We start from the raw sequence: 14,387 nt of genomic DNA, 5'->3' as shown, positions 1-14,387 counted from the left end.
CGCCTTAAATCTGCTAGAAGACGCTAAGCCTCACCTGCCTGTAGGCTTATTTTTAGCCATGGCGCCATTTCTTTCGAAGATACCTTTCTTTCCTGAAGGTGGGTTACCATCATATATGCAGCTTCGATTAAAGGTGAAAGATATCGTGAATTTACATGGAGATACGTACGACGAAGATAATATGAGAGACTTCGTCGATGTATACTTGAAAGATTTGCAAATGAAAACTGAACAAGGCGTCGATACATATCTCAGTGATGACGAATTAGTGGCTGTGGTTCACCAACTCTTTCTTGCAGGAACAGATTCAACGCCAACCACCTTAAGCTGGGCACTTTTGAACATGCTAAAATACCCCCGATGTACAAAAGCGTGTACAGGAAGAAATTGACTCGGTAGTTGGACGTGATCGTTTACCAAAACTATCTGATAAACCTAATCTACCTTACACAGAAGCTGTTATCCATGAAATACAACGTTTCGCCAGCATTGCAGCCATTTCAGGTCTACGATACAACAGATCAGAAGTAGAATTTCGGGGGTATACCATCCCAAAAGGTACCCATGTAATATCCAATTTGTACTCCGTAACACGCGACCCTTCCGTTTGGGTTGAACCTGATAGTTTTCAACCTGAGAGGTTCCTAGACGACAAGCAATTCAAGAAAAATCCTAAACAGATGGTTTTCGGTGCAGGTACGTTACTGAGCAAGTGTTCCATAATTTATGTTTCTGCTCTTTGGTATATAACATATATGAATGATAGAATAAACGTTGGAGCCTCGTGATGTTCAACTACATTATTGTATAGGCTCCAAAATTGAATAAATCGTGTGCATACATAGCTTCTTGATCTGATTGATCGAAATTCTGCCCCTTCAGCATGTTCAGATTGGTGAATAATAATTGTAAATGTGCAGAACCATGGACAAATCAAATCATCATAAAGGTAACCCTCAATCATCATAAAGGTACTAGTAACCCCTCAATTTTCAAAAATTAGCAAAATGAAAAGTTCATAGTGAGCAATAGTTTTCTCGGGTCTAACTTCTTGATCTTTAGATTGGTAAAGAAATTAGCAGTTTGAAATGATGGTTTCGAATAAATTGGTATCATTAATACACTGTCTGAATGTTTTCATTCAATACAGGTAAACGAGTGTGTCTTGGCAAGCAGTTAGCTGTGATGGAACTCTTTATCTTCTACACGCACCTGATGCATCGATTTAGCTTCCACAAGCCGGACGGGATGAAAAGTGTCGATATTCATCCTAAAGCAAGAGGAGTCCTGACACCATATCCATACAACATTTGCGCTGTTGTACGATAATAATAATAATAATAATAATAATAATAATAATAATAATAATAATAATAATAATAATAATATTTATTTGAATTATTTGCAAAATAACAAAATAACAGTACATTTACACACTTTACATTTCTTACACACAAAAGCAAATAATTCAGGATGAGTGAATGGGCTGAAAGCCAAAACACAGAAGTGCCCACTCATCATCCTGCACATGAATGAATACATAGTTAATTAGTAAATAATGCATAAAATTCAAGCATTTGAAAATATATAAGCCAAAGCATGTATACCACAATCATTTAAGGGGGTACTACACCCCTGCGGTAAATTTGTGACTATTTTTGCATTTTTCTCAAAAAATAATAACACATTGGTAACAACAAAAGTTATGTATATTATTGGGGCAAGGGATCCAATTACTACACTGAAATTTCAGTAACTCAAGACAAGCGGTTCAGTATATATGATAGGAAATGAGGTACATCCTAGCGGTACCTTATTTCTTATCATAAATAACGAACCGCTTGTCTTGGGTCACTGAAATTCCAGTGTAGTAATTGATTCCTTGCCCCTATAATACACATAACTTTTGTTACCAGTGTGTTATTAGTTTTGAGAAAATGCAAAATAGACACAAATTTATCGAGGGGTGTAGTACCCTTAAGCTTTATATTCAAGTAAAAGATTTACATTCAGACTTTAAAACAATTAGGTTATTAACATGGTGCAGTTCAGTGAGAATTCCATTCCAAAGGCGTGGAAGGGAGACAAACCTAGAATTAAAGAAAGAAGAATTTTTATCAGTTTGGTGCAATAGCCTAGAATTATCCAAAATACTTCTTTGAACCAAAGAACCTAAAAAAACAGGCCCAATCTCATTGATTATTTTAAATCCAAAGACTAATCTTTGACACTTGGAAACATCCTCAAGTTTAATTACTTTCAGGTCTACAAGCCTCTCAGCATATGAAGGACGATCTTCAAAATTAACTTCAGGAAAATCTTTGTAGAACACAGTACGTGTGATTTTCCTTTGGCTTTTTTCCAACCTATCAATATGATTCCTTTGAAATGGAGACACAAGCACAATGAGCAATATGAGGCAAAATGAGAGATTTGTAACTTAAGATTAAGTAAAGCAACAGAAGTCATATTTCTGGTACATCTAACTATGAAACCACAGAGCTTAGAAATTTTATTTGCAACATTGCCAATATGAGAATCGAAGGAAAGGTCCTTACTGAATGTAACTCCAAGTAGCTTGAATTCATCAACTTTTTTAAGTTCATGGCTGCCCATAATATAAGAACTACAGAAATTAGGAGACTTAGATCTAGTCATATGCATAGTAGAACACTTTGAAAGGTTCAAAGGAAGTTTGTTACAAACTGACCACTGGAAAATATTTTCAATGTCCTGCTGAAGAATGTCATGGTCAAAATCACCATAGATAGGACGGAAAATAGAATTGGAAAAGAGAAGAAGAAACTACATCATTAATGTCATTAACAAACAACAGAAATAAAATTGGACCAAGAACAGAGCCTTGAGGAACACCAGAAGTTACATTACACCATTTAGAAACCACACCTTTGAAAATAATCCTTTGCTTACGCATGTACAAAAAGTTTTGAATCCACCGAAGAAGTTGACCTCTAATTCCCATAGAATGAAGTTTACCGAGCAAAAGATTGTGATCAACTTTATCAAACGCAGAACTAAAATCCAAGAAAATACCATCAACAAGCCAACACTTACGATCATCCAATGATTTACTAAGCAGATGGAAAATTTGTGAGCATTTGCTCACAATTCCTACCACTGCGAAATCCAAATTAATTATCAGACAAATTACTATTTGCATTGACATAATTCATTAGGGGTGGTGCAATAATTATGTGTACCCCGGGGTGAATTCTCAAAATGGTCTGCCAAAAATCGCTTGCCCCCCCTTTGGCCGTGCCAAAAACCTTTGCCCCACCCCTTTCGACGTGCCAAAAACCTTTGCCCCCCTTTGACGTTCCAAAAATCTTTGCCCCCCCTTTACACATGCAAGATTTTGGGGAACCCGAATTTAAAACCTTAAATTGTCTTAACATATAATGCGAGCGCAGTGAGCAGGAAATTTTGCATATTTGAACGTGTTCGTAACGTTTTCCTACGCCTTTTAGGGCGTAATATAGAAACGGTGCCCAAAATATCTGTGCCAAAAATTGCTTGCCCCCCCCTTTCGACCTGCCAAAAATCGCTTGACCCCCCTTTCGACCTGCCAAAAATGCTTGCCCCCCCTTTTGGCCTGCCAAAAATCTTTGCCCCCCCCTATAATTCACCCTTCGGGGTACACATAATTATTGCACCACCCCTTATACGAGAAGAAACTAACTTTTCCAGAACCTTACCCACAATGCTTGTCAAAGAAACTGGGCGTTAACTACTTACATACATGTAGCCGTTAATTAATAACTAGCTAGACATCTTCAAATTCAAATTTTCAAATTCAAAATAATTTATTCATCAATGTTTTTCTCACATAAAACAAATCACATGATATAAAAACTAATGTAGGCTAAATAGATAATAAGCATATTGAATATAGAAAAAAATTCTTGTAAAATTGGAAAACATGTTTAATATAATGAAAATGAAGAACCAAATTAATTAAATGTATCAATATAGTAATAATAGAGAAATATATATAAAGAGTATAAACTCTATGTGTGCCTTATATAGAGTATAAACTCTAAGTGTACCTTATACAGGGTGTCCCAGAAAGAAAAAATTACCGGGCGAATAAATTTCCCACCCCCACCAATACAATCCTGCGTATACGGGCCTGATCATAATTTATGTTGCACAGCCCCTAACGTCAAGGTCAAAGTTCCGGTACATTTATTTTATCACAATATGCTGTATGTGAAACTATGGATATTTTGCACGGTCATGTACATGTATTAATATTGAAATACCGTATTCAATAATAGTAATAATACAGTTATAGCAGGGCAATATTTCAGCTTTATATCTACAATGGCTGCGCTGCATTATTTGGTAGCCTCTGTAAATGTTCGCTCAGCTCTACTCTGCTTAATTGTGTTTCTTATTCTCACGTTCATCGTACACCGACATCGTAGGCGAATTAAAAATCTTCCACCGGGTCCAAGATCATGGCCTGTGTTCGGCTGTCTTCCAGAACTAGTGCAAGTCAAACTGCCATTTCACGAACTATTTTGCAGTTTAGCTCAGAAGTATGGACCTGTATGTTATTTATCTGCCCCATTCGGACAAGCCGTAGTTATCAGTGGTTATGACGCAGTACACGAGTCTTTAACACGTGAAGAGTTCAACTGGAAATCGCCCGGATACAAAGAACAACTATCAAACAAGATGTTTAGTGCAAAAGGTAGGTTAAAGCATGGAATCTTAATTGACGGATGGAATCTTAATTGACGCACTTACGCACACACATCGAACAAATTTGTACGGGGAATGATGTTCCACGGAAACTTTCGGATGCTAGCTGATGCTGACTTTCTCTATATACCCAGCAAACACAAAAACGATTTAAAAACGTTTTAAATAAGTTATATTTTGGCTTTTGGTTTAGGCAAAAACGTTTTAATAACATTAAAATGTCGGGTTATATAAAGGTCATGATAACGTTTTAAAACGTTTTGTATGAAAACACACTACAACAATATTTTTAAATGTTTTCAAAAATATTATTGTAAACTATTTTTGCAAACATTTTTGCCAAATATTGTGTCAATACTTAAATAACATTATGTTAAAATATTTGAACCCAGCAAACACAGAAATGTTTTTTTCAAAACCTTTTAATAACATTTAAATGTCGGGTTATATAATGGTCATGAAAACGTTTTTAAAACGTTATTGAAAATATTTTGGGCAAACATTTTTCGCAAAATATTTTTTCAACCCCATAATAACATTCTGTTTAGAATGTTTTGTATCAAGTTTTCAAGAATGTTTTTGGAATGTTATTAAAACGTTTTTATACCCTTTATATAACCCGACATTTAAACGTTTTCTGTAAAACATTTTTGTTTGCTGAGCAGTAGATTATCAAAAATGTTTTTAAAGGTATGAAAACGTTTTATACTCTTAATATACCCTTTATATAACCCGACATTTAAACGTTTTCTGACAACCTTTTATAACCTTTTGCGAATGATGTCGAAAACGTTTTGTGTTTGCTGGGTAGCCTACTTGTTGCTGTTTTTGCAACCCATCGGTATACCAATATTCCACAAAAAGCACCAAAATATGCCCAAATTAGATGCACTTTTGCCCAAATACCCATCAACATGTCAAAATCACTGAAAAGGTACCCCAAAACCCTGGCACATCCCGTACACCTTCAACCAGGAAGAAGCCTCCGACCTCTACCTACCCACCCATTCGTCGCCACCACTCTCCACATACATCCCCCACACACCCCACCCCATCCACACCCACCCCCACCCCCATTCCACACACGCAAACACCATATTATCATGATTATGATAAACAAATGATAGCGTAGCGTAGCTCAGAAGTCGCTAGTCGCGTCAAACAAACTGGTGTAAGTTATTCATTGACGTTAACTGGTCCCTTACGAATTGTTCTTGACAAATTAAGTTACTGTAAAGAATTCTGTCTCTGTCCTTGAGATTTACAGCCAAGCACAATAATATTTAAGTTTATTGTTTTAATGTGTGACCCAAATTCGGTGACAGGTACATCAGGTGACCTTGCGCAGTCCAGCTTTCTAAGAGGTGAACTTAGACACTTTATTGAAATGTAGTTGGCAACAGGTGTTGCTGAACACTTTTGGGGGTTACGAGTAAAAGTTTGAATGAGTTATTTCGCTCTTTTTTAGCTTAAACGTTGGTAAAATATGACAAATTGTTTGAGGGACCTGTAACCTATAAATGTTTTATTACTTTGATCGAATCAGGAAAGCTCAAAAAAGCCCCTCTACTCGTAGTTCCCAAGACTTTTATGTAATCTAATAATTAAGATATCGGTCTGCCCTAAACCTAACGCTACTAGATAAACTAGCCCATACAAAACCATACAGCACGAAGCGACTACAAGACCATGCATCCCCGGCCCCGTGACCCGATTGCGTAATTATGCCAAACTACACGAAACCGTTCGCCGGGAGACGGTCACATGCGTGGCTTGCTATACCCGTTCTGCTGGTTGGCACCCAAGGGGTCGGTGGGTCAATCCCGGACAGGGAAAATAATTTTTCTCTTCATCTTCTTTCTTTCTTTCTTTCTTCCTTCCTTCCTTCCTTCCTTCCGTCTTTCTTTTTAGGCAAAAAGCAGAGTGAGTTGAGAGAACATGTTATTGAAAATCAGAACTTTCATGTTCCTTTTATCACATGTTTATGTTTAATCTTTATGTACAGGTATTCTTCTGGCATCCGGCGACCCGTGGAAAGAGCATCGCAAGTTCTCGTTGACAGTTCTGAGAGGTTTTGGTGTTGGTAAAAGAAGCTTTGAAGATCAAATTGCCTCGGAAAGTGAATTCTTAATGCATGAAATCAAAGCTAGTAATGGGAAAGCTTTTGACCCGAGCAGTTTTTTCTACAATGCCGTTTCCAATGTGATCTGCTCTGTTGTCTTTGGTAGGCGATTTGAATACAATGATTTGGAGTTTACAACTCTATTACATCTGCTAGAGGACGCTGTGCCTCACCTGCCTACAGAATTGTTTTTATTCATTGCGCCATTTCTTTCGAAGATACCTTTCTTTCCTAAAGGTGGGTTACCATCGTATATGCAGCTTCGATTGAAGATAAAAGATGTTGTGAATTTACATCGAGATACGTACGACGAAGAAAATATGAGAGACTTTATTGATGTTTACTTGAAAGATTTGAAAATGAAAACTGAACAAGGCGTCGATACATATCTCTGTGATGACGAATTAGTGGCTGTGATTCACAACCTCTTTTTTGCAGGAACGGAAACAACGTCAATCACCTTACGCTGGTCACTTTTGTACATGCTGAAATACCCCTATGTACAAAAGCGTGTACAGGAAGAAATTGACTCAGTAGTTGGGCGCGATCGTTTACCAAAACTATCCGATAAACCAAATCTACCCTATACAGAAGCTGTCATCCATGAGATACAACGTTTCGCCAGCATTGCAGCCATTACAGGTTTACGATACAACAGATCAGAGGTAGAATTTCGGGGGTATACCATCCCAAAAGGTACCCATGTAATATCCAATTTGTACTCCGTAACACGCGACCCTTCCGTTTGGGTTGAACCTGATAGTTTTCAACCTGAGAGGTTCCTAGACGACGACAAGCAATTCAAGAAAAATCCCAAACAGATGGTTTTCGGAGCAGGTACGTTACTGGTTACTGAGCAAGTGTTCCATAATATGTTTCTATTCTTTGATATCATAATGTGAATGACAGAATAAACGTTTGAGCCTCGTTCAACTACATTCTTGTATATGCTCCAAATTTTAACAAATCGCGTGCATATAGCTTCATGATCTGATTGATCGAGATTCTGCCTCGATTCATAATTGAGCAAATTCATGTTTGAGCAAAGTGAACATGGTGAAAAGTTCATAATGAGCACTCGGGTATCCTCTTCAGTGTGGTGAACAATAAATGTACGCATGGTGAACCATGATTAAATCAATTCATATGCATACCCGTAACTCATCTGATTTATCGAAGCTCTATTACCTGAGCAGATTCATAATTTAACAAAGTGAAAAGTTCATAATGAGCACTGCACTGGTTTACTCGGGTCAATCATTTTGATCATCAGATTGATAAACAATTGTACGCATTGTAGAATCAGGGAAGGCTTCATATAACTAGCAGTTTGAAATTATGGTTTCAAATAAATTAATATTAATTGTCTGAACGTTTTTATTCAATACAGGTAAACGAGTGTGTCTTGGCAAGCAGTTAGCTGTGATGGAACTCTTTATCTTCTACACGCACCTGATGCATCGATTTAGCTTCCACAAGCCGGACGGGATGGAAAGTGTCGATATTCATCCTAAAGCAAGAGGAGTCCTGACACCATATCCATACAACATTTGCGCTGTTGTACGAGAGTGCATGTAGCTGTTAATTAATAACTAGACATCGTCATATTAAAATTTTCAAATTCAAAATAATCTATTCATCAATGTTTTTCTCAAATAAAAGTCACAATGTAACCAATCCAATGATAAACAAACAAATTTAGGAGAAAAATACATACTTTGGTACAACAAGTTTTAAGCACAGGAACAAACGTAACTAGCAGCTAGCCTATAAATACGTATTTATAAATACGCACGTGACCCATCGCACATCCATACCAAGGCCACTAAGTGGGACCACATCTGTGGTGGGACCAACTCGTCACGCAATTAGCCTTTTCGAAGCATGGCGTACACAATAGGAGGGCAGTATTCAATACGGGTGAAACCCGCCAAATTCAAAAGACTTTACCCACTTCGTGTAGCGCCATCCTATTGTGTCCGCCATACCTCTGAAAGGCTAATACAGGAAAGGATACGAACTTTTTGGACAAATATCATCAAAGTTAGTACTACTTAAATAGCAAAACTATTACACATTTGGGGATTCAGAATTGTTGATATGTTATTAATAACAACATTTTGAAAGAATTTGCAGACGGAAAGACTATTCATCGACAGAAACGTTTACAATATTATCACGAACTCCAAGAAATAGACAAATTTACGCCACAATCTGGTGTTGCTTTACCGCATTTTCATTCAAATGTACAGGAAGACCATCCGCTGTGTCAAAGGTCATGCATCTAGACCTCCTGTCTACAAGCTGTTATGGCAGCGCGCAGGTGGTCACGTGCGTATTTGTAAACATATATTTATAAATATGTTTTGGTAAGCGAGATTGGTAAGTTTAATTATAATAATGAAAATGAAGAGCAAAAGTAATCTAATATTAAGTATCAATGTAATTTAGTGATAGCAGATAGAGAAATACATACATGATATGTGCACATTTATAATAAATATAAATAATTTTTGAAGTAAAATAATGAAATAACGGTATGGAATATGAAAACATATTTCAAATTATGATGAAAATAAAGACCCAAAGTAATTTTGCATAGGCAATAATGTAATTATTTAACATAATACATACACATTATGCCTATCATAATAATTATATATAAACAGAGACAATATTTTAATTTAATTTAGATTAACATAAGTACAAGTCTAGGATTATGATTTACCTTTAATTTTTGGTGGAAATAAAAGATAACCTGAAACATAATCATAAGCATACAAAAACTCAATTTACTCAAAATTCTCGATTCGTCACTCTGCCGAATTCATAACGATATGATGCCGGATCAGTGATCAATTTAATGGCGGAACCCCTTTGTTCGAAACAATGGTACCACTTTTATGAATAGCCTGTCGCAAACTCTAATCGGCATCAAACTAACAAAGCATTACATAATCTATTGCCACTCTATTCTATTGAAAGCTCTTTGGGTGAACCCATAACTCTATTGTTAGACAATCTTACATGTAGTAGTTTTAAGTCCGAGGTTGCATGGACATGTTATTCAGTGTTGTTGAGTATTTGTATTGAAAGTGTATGAGGAAATATTAACTTAATATTAATTTGTTTTGGTAAGCCAGATTGGTAAGTTTAATTATAATAATGAAAATGAAGAGCAAAAGTAATCTAATATTAAGTATCAATGTAATTTAGTGATAGCAGATAGAGAAATACATACATGATATGTGCAGATTTAGAATAAATATAAACAATCTGGAGTAAAATAATGAAATAACGGTATGGAATATGAAAACATATTTCAAATTATGATGAAAATAAAGACCCAAAGTAATTTGGCATAAGCAATAATGTAATTATTTAACATAATACATACACATTATGCCTATCATAATAAGTATATATAAACAGAGACAATATTTTAATTTAATTTAGATTAACATAAGTACTAGTCTAGGATTATGATTTACCTTTAATTTTTGGTGGAAATAAAAGATAACCTGAAACATAATCATACAAAAACTCAATTTACTCAAAATTCTCGATTCGTCACTCTGCCGAATTCATAACGATATGATGCCGGATCAGTGACCAATTTAATGGCGGAACCCTTTGTTCCAAACAATGGTACCACTTTTAAGAATAGCCTGTCGCAAACTCTAATCGGCATCAAACGAACAAAGCATTACATATCTATTGCCACTCTATTCTATTGAAAGCTCTTTGGGTGAACCCATAACTCTATTGTTAGTAGTTTTAAGTCCGAGGTTGCAGGGACATGTTATTCAGTGTTGTTGAGTATTTGTATTGAAAGTGTATGAGGAAATATTAACTTAATATTAATTTGTTACGTGCCTACATTTTGGTATATTGCATCAGGAGGATGAAACTGCACAGGGTTAAATGTCGTGACCTAGGTCATAGTTCGAGAAGAGAAGCTATACCACCAACGGCCATTTGCGGAAGTAAAAAGCCACGTCTGTGAGCAGACTGGACCCGCCATGAGTACGGGTCCCGGTACGGGTACGGGTACGGACCCCAAGCCATGAGTACGGGTACGGGTTGTCCCAGACCATGGGTGCGGGTACGGGTACGGATCCCAGGCCATGGGTACGGGTACGGGTCCCTGGCCATGAGTACAGTTACGGGTACGGGTCCGAACCTAAAATTGGGACTCGAGTACGGGTACGGGTATGAGTCCCAGTATGGGTACGGGTACGGGCCATGGGTACGGGTACGAGAATTGGGACTCAAATACTGGGTCCCACTATGGTCTATGGTTATGGGTATCCCTATATATGGGTGGCATAAAGTGTGCACAGGCTGGAGATTATCACAATGTAGGTATCTACACTGTGTAGCCTACATACAATTTGTGTAGCCAGAGCCAGATTTACCTTTTTCAGGGCCCTGGGCCAGGCTAAAATTCAGGGCACTTGCTATCTGGATAGTGGATCCTTGCATTACTCCCACCCAGACCCATCCATGTAACCATAATTATGATCAGAGGATTCGCATGCCGGGCTCGCATGATTCATGAGCATGATGAGTGAGTGGAGTTAACATGCATCTGGGAAGTGAGAGTAGATCTACTCTCACTTTCTACATGCATCTAGCCATGTATCAGGTCCCAGGCCATGGGTACGGGTACGGGTCCCATGCCATGAGTACGGGTACGGGTCCCATGAGTACGGGTACGGGTCACACTCCATGAGTACGGGTCCGAAACCAAAATAGGACGTGAGTACGGGTAGGAAGATGAATAATATCCTGCATATTTAATGCCTCATCAGTTACTTGGTATAACCGATTTACTATAGAATAGTATGTTTACTGTATTAATATTTCATAATATTGATAAAATATGACCAAATGTTTATTAAATATCTTCCAGGGTCTATGGTGAAACGAATGTGCCTACTAACTATATTTTTGACATAATCACTGCTTTTTCTCAAAATAAACTCCAACTTAAAGTAGTATACGGCACACCTTCGCAGTTTGCAATTTCAGGACCACAATGCAGTTTCCGTGAACCAACGTATGCTAATTGTGCTATTGTTCACATTTGCGCTGAAAATGTTCTCGTGCTTTTTTTTTTACATGGATGGATAAAGGGGCGATATTTAATATTGTACGTACGTTTGAAGGAAATCTATATCTAAATTAGATATCACTTATTAAAAAAAGGTTCACTATCTATGATTTTAAATAAGGTTCGCCATCTCTAATTTTAAATAAGGTTCGCTATCACTAATTTTAAATAAGGTTCGCTATCACTAATTTTAAATAAGGTTCGCTATCACTAATTTTAAATAAGGTTCGCTATCACTAATTTTAAATAAGGTTCGCTATCACTAATTTTAAATAAGGTTCGCTATCACTAATTTTAAATAAGGTTCGCTATCACTAATTTTAAATAAGGCTCACTATCACTAATGTTAAATAAAGTTCGCTATCTCTGATTTTAAATAAAATTAAGAGGTAGCGAACCTTTTTTTTAAATTAGAGATAGGCCTAGCGAACGATATTTGAAATTAGTGATATCGAACCTTAGAAGTAAAGGACTTTTTTGTAATAAGTGATAGCGAACCTTAGTGATAGCGAACCTTAGAGATAGTGAACCTTAGGTATAGCGGTCCTAGAGGTAGCGCGACTACTAGATACCAGTTGTAAAAACAAAGTGTGGGAAAATAAAAACAAAGACCCGGTCTTTAAATTGCATTGTGTGTCAATATCAAAATTGGAATTTTTGTCTTAAGAACCTTGATGAAAATATAAACTTTCAAAAGATGGGGTATGGTTCGGTTTGATTTTCTTTTTTTTTTCTTTTTTCCTTTTTTTTTTTTTTTCTTCTTCTTTTTTTGTTACATACAGTAAGCAGAGGGTTTAAAAATAAAATCAAAATAAGCATGAATTGTATATCTGAGCGAAATAATGATAGATGACCCATATTCTCTGACACATATTAGTGAAAACATTTCTTGAATATGCTATTGGAATTATTTACTGATTACTGAACTTATTATAATTAGCAGTATTAATAATTATTTTACTGGATCTATATTACTGAAAATATGTTATTGGAATTATAACCGGTCGTATCTTACTAACATTATTTACTGGAACTATGCTATTGCACATGTACAGGAAAATGTTTAAATACTAGTAATCGTTAATACAGATCTGTTGACAAAATAAAAACTTTTGCTAAAAAATTAAAACCTTTTAACCTTGTCCAGGTCAGTTGAGGACATTTTGGCCAAAACATAGAAGTTAATTTCAATTTAAAACGTAGTCAAACAAAAGAATAAGTTAGTTTGAGACGTTTACTTGAATTACTCGTGATTTTCCTCATAATACAATATCAAAAACCTTATTCGTAGGTTGCCCTTTGTTTTATGAGGCTTTTCTATTATTATAGAAATTATAAGAATTCACTTTCAAGATACTGGTTTCAAATCTTCACAATTTTCCTCAAAATAATACAACATAAAACAAAAGAAATAGATTTTGAAAGCTTCATAAAACAAACTCAAACAAAAACAAATTTCGAGATGCTTATATCAAATACTTATATTTTCTCTCATAATACAATATAAAACAAAAGAAATAGATTATCTGGTCATCGAACGTTCTTATCGATAGAGGGCGTGAATGTGAATGAGGCCTCAAAACCTCATAATAGAGAGATTGCGATTTCCAAACGCCGCGGAGTACGCCCGTCGATCTATTCAAAACCACTCTCCTGTATCGAAGTGAGGTCACGTATTTAGCCAGTTTTGAAGATTTTACACGTTCAAAATGAACGTGGAGATTTGTCTATTGCACAATATATTTTAGACAGTCAAGGGTAATGAATAAACGAAGGAAAATTTAATTAGTATTATGATCCTTTTTGTTTTTAATAAAGCATTATAATAAAGGAACAGCGATGTGTTAAAAATGAACTTCATTTATACGCGATATTCAAACGTAGAGATTGTCCATTGAAACGTATGTGGTACTTCCCATATAACTTATAAAACGCACGGATGGGGTTGAAATATGCTGATTTTTACAGCATGTCGAGGTTCATGCGACGCGCCTAATTTTCACCACGAAAAAAATCTCATTTTGAAAGTAAAGTCATGATATATGCATGAAATGGTCCTTATTCTGCAGAAATATTAAGTTTTTGTAATAACAATATTCGGGAAGCACTGAAAAACAATCGATTTTAAGGGACATGTTAAGCCTGTTCTAAAAATCAAATGAAGCCAACTTTTCGTTATATTATCTTCACCGTTAAAAAACCCATAAGAACGACCTCCAGAGTTTAAGAGATTTTCTTTTCAAACATTTGGCCGCAAGAGGGCCGAATGCTGTATCCAAAATCGTTAGTTGATTATACAGCCAATGTACGTATAAACCGTTAACGTGCGTGTTAACGCACGGTCCACGTGCCGCGTATGGAACATCGCAATCCCTCTATATAATAGTCGTATCACTATAATACAACTAAGTGATGCTGGTA

At 36.2% G+C, this 14,387-nt stretch overlaps 1 protein-coding gene across 2 annotated transcripts; it reads left to right on the top strand.

Annotated features, from left to right (window-relative positions):
• The first annotated feature begins 4,236 nt into the window (after nt 1–4,236).
• LOC140137582 (cytochrome P450 2F3-like) lies at nt 4,237–10,405 on the top strand. Of its 2 annotated transcripts, XM_072159307.1 has the most exons (4): nt 4,237–4,717; nt 6,734–7,087; nt 7,289–7,687; nt 8,241–10,405. In XM_072159307.1, the coding sequence occupies exons 1-4, from the start codon at nt 4,345–4,347 to the stop codon at nt 8,426–8,428; spliced, it is 1,314 nt and encodes a 437-aa protein (XP_072015408.1). In that variant the 5' UTR covers nt 4,237–4,344; the 3' UTR covers nt 8,429–10,405. The 2 variants fall into 2 exon arrangements, with proteins under 2 accessions (XP_072015408.1, XP_072015407.1); XM_072159306.1 differs by having other exon boundaries at nt 6,734–7,687; nt 8,241–10,404.
• Nucleotides 10,406–14,387: the final 3,982 nt, after the last annotated feature.

The sequence above is a fragment of the Amphiura filiformis genome, chromosome 17 (assembly GCF_039555335.1).
Source record: "Amphiura filiformis chromosome 17, Afil_fr2py, whole genome shotgun sequence".
In the NCBI taxonomy this organism is placed as follows: domain Eukaryota; kingdom Metazoa; phylum Echinodermata; class Ophiuroidea; order Amphilepidida; family Amphiuridae; genus Amphiura; species Amphiura filiformis.
Note: the sequence above shows the minus strand (reverse complement) of the source record. Positions and strands in the feature narration are given on the sequence as shown.

Bases quoted from the DNA above. Each gene is read 5' to 3' on its own strand.
- LOC140137582 (XM_072159306.1), top strand. From the start codon at position 4,345: ATGGCTGCGCTGCATTATTTGGTAGCCTCTGTAAATGTTCGCTCAGCT. The intron at 4,718-6,733 runs GTAGGTTAAAGC...CTTTATGTACAG, and splicing joins CAAGATGTTTAGTGCAAAAG to GTATTCTTCTGGCATCCGGC. The intron at 7,688-8,240 runs GTACGTTACTGG...TATTCAATACAG, and splicing joins ACAGATGGTTTTCGGAGCAG to GTAAACGAGTGTGTCTTGGC.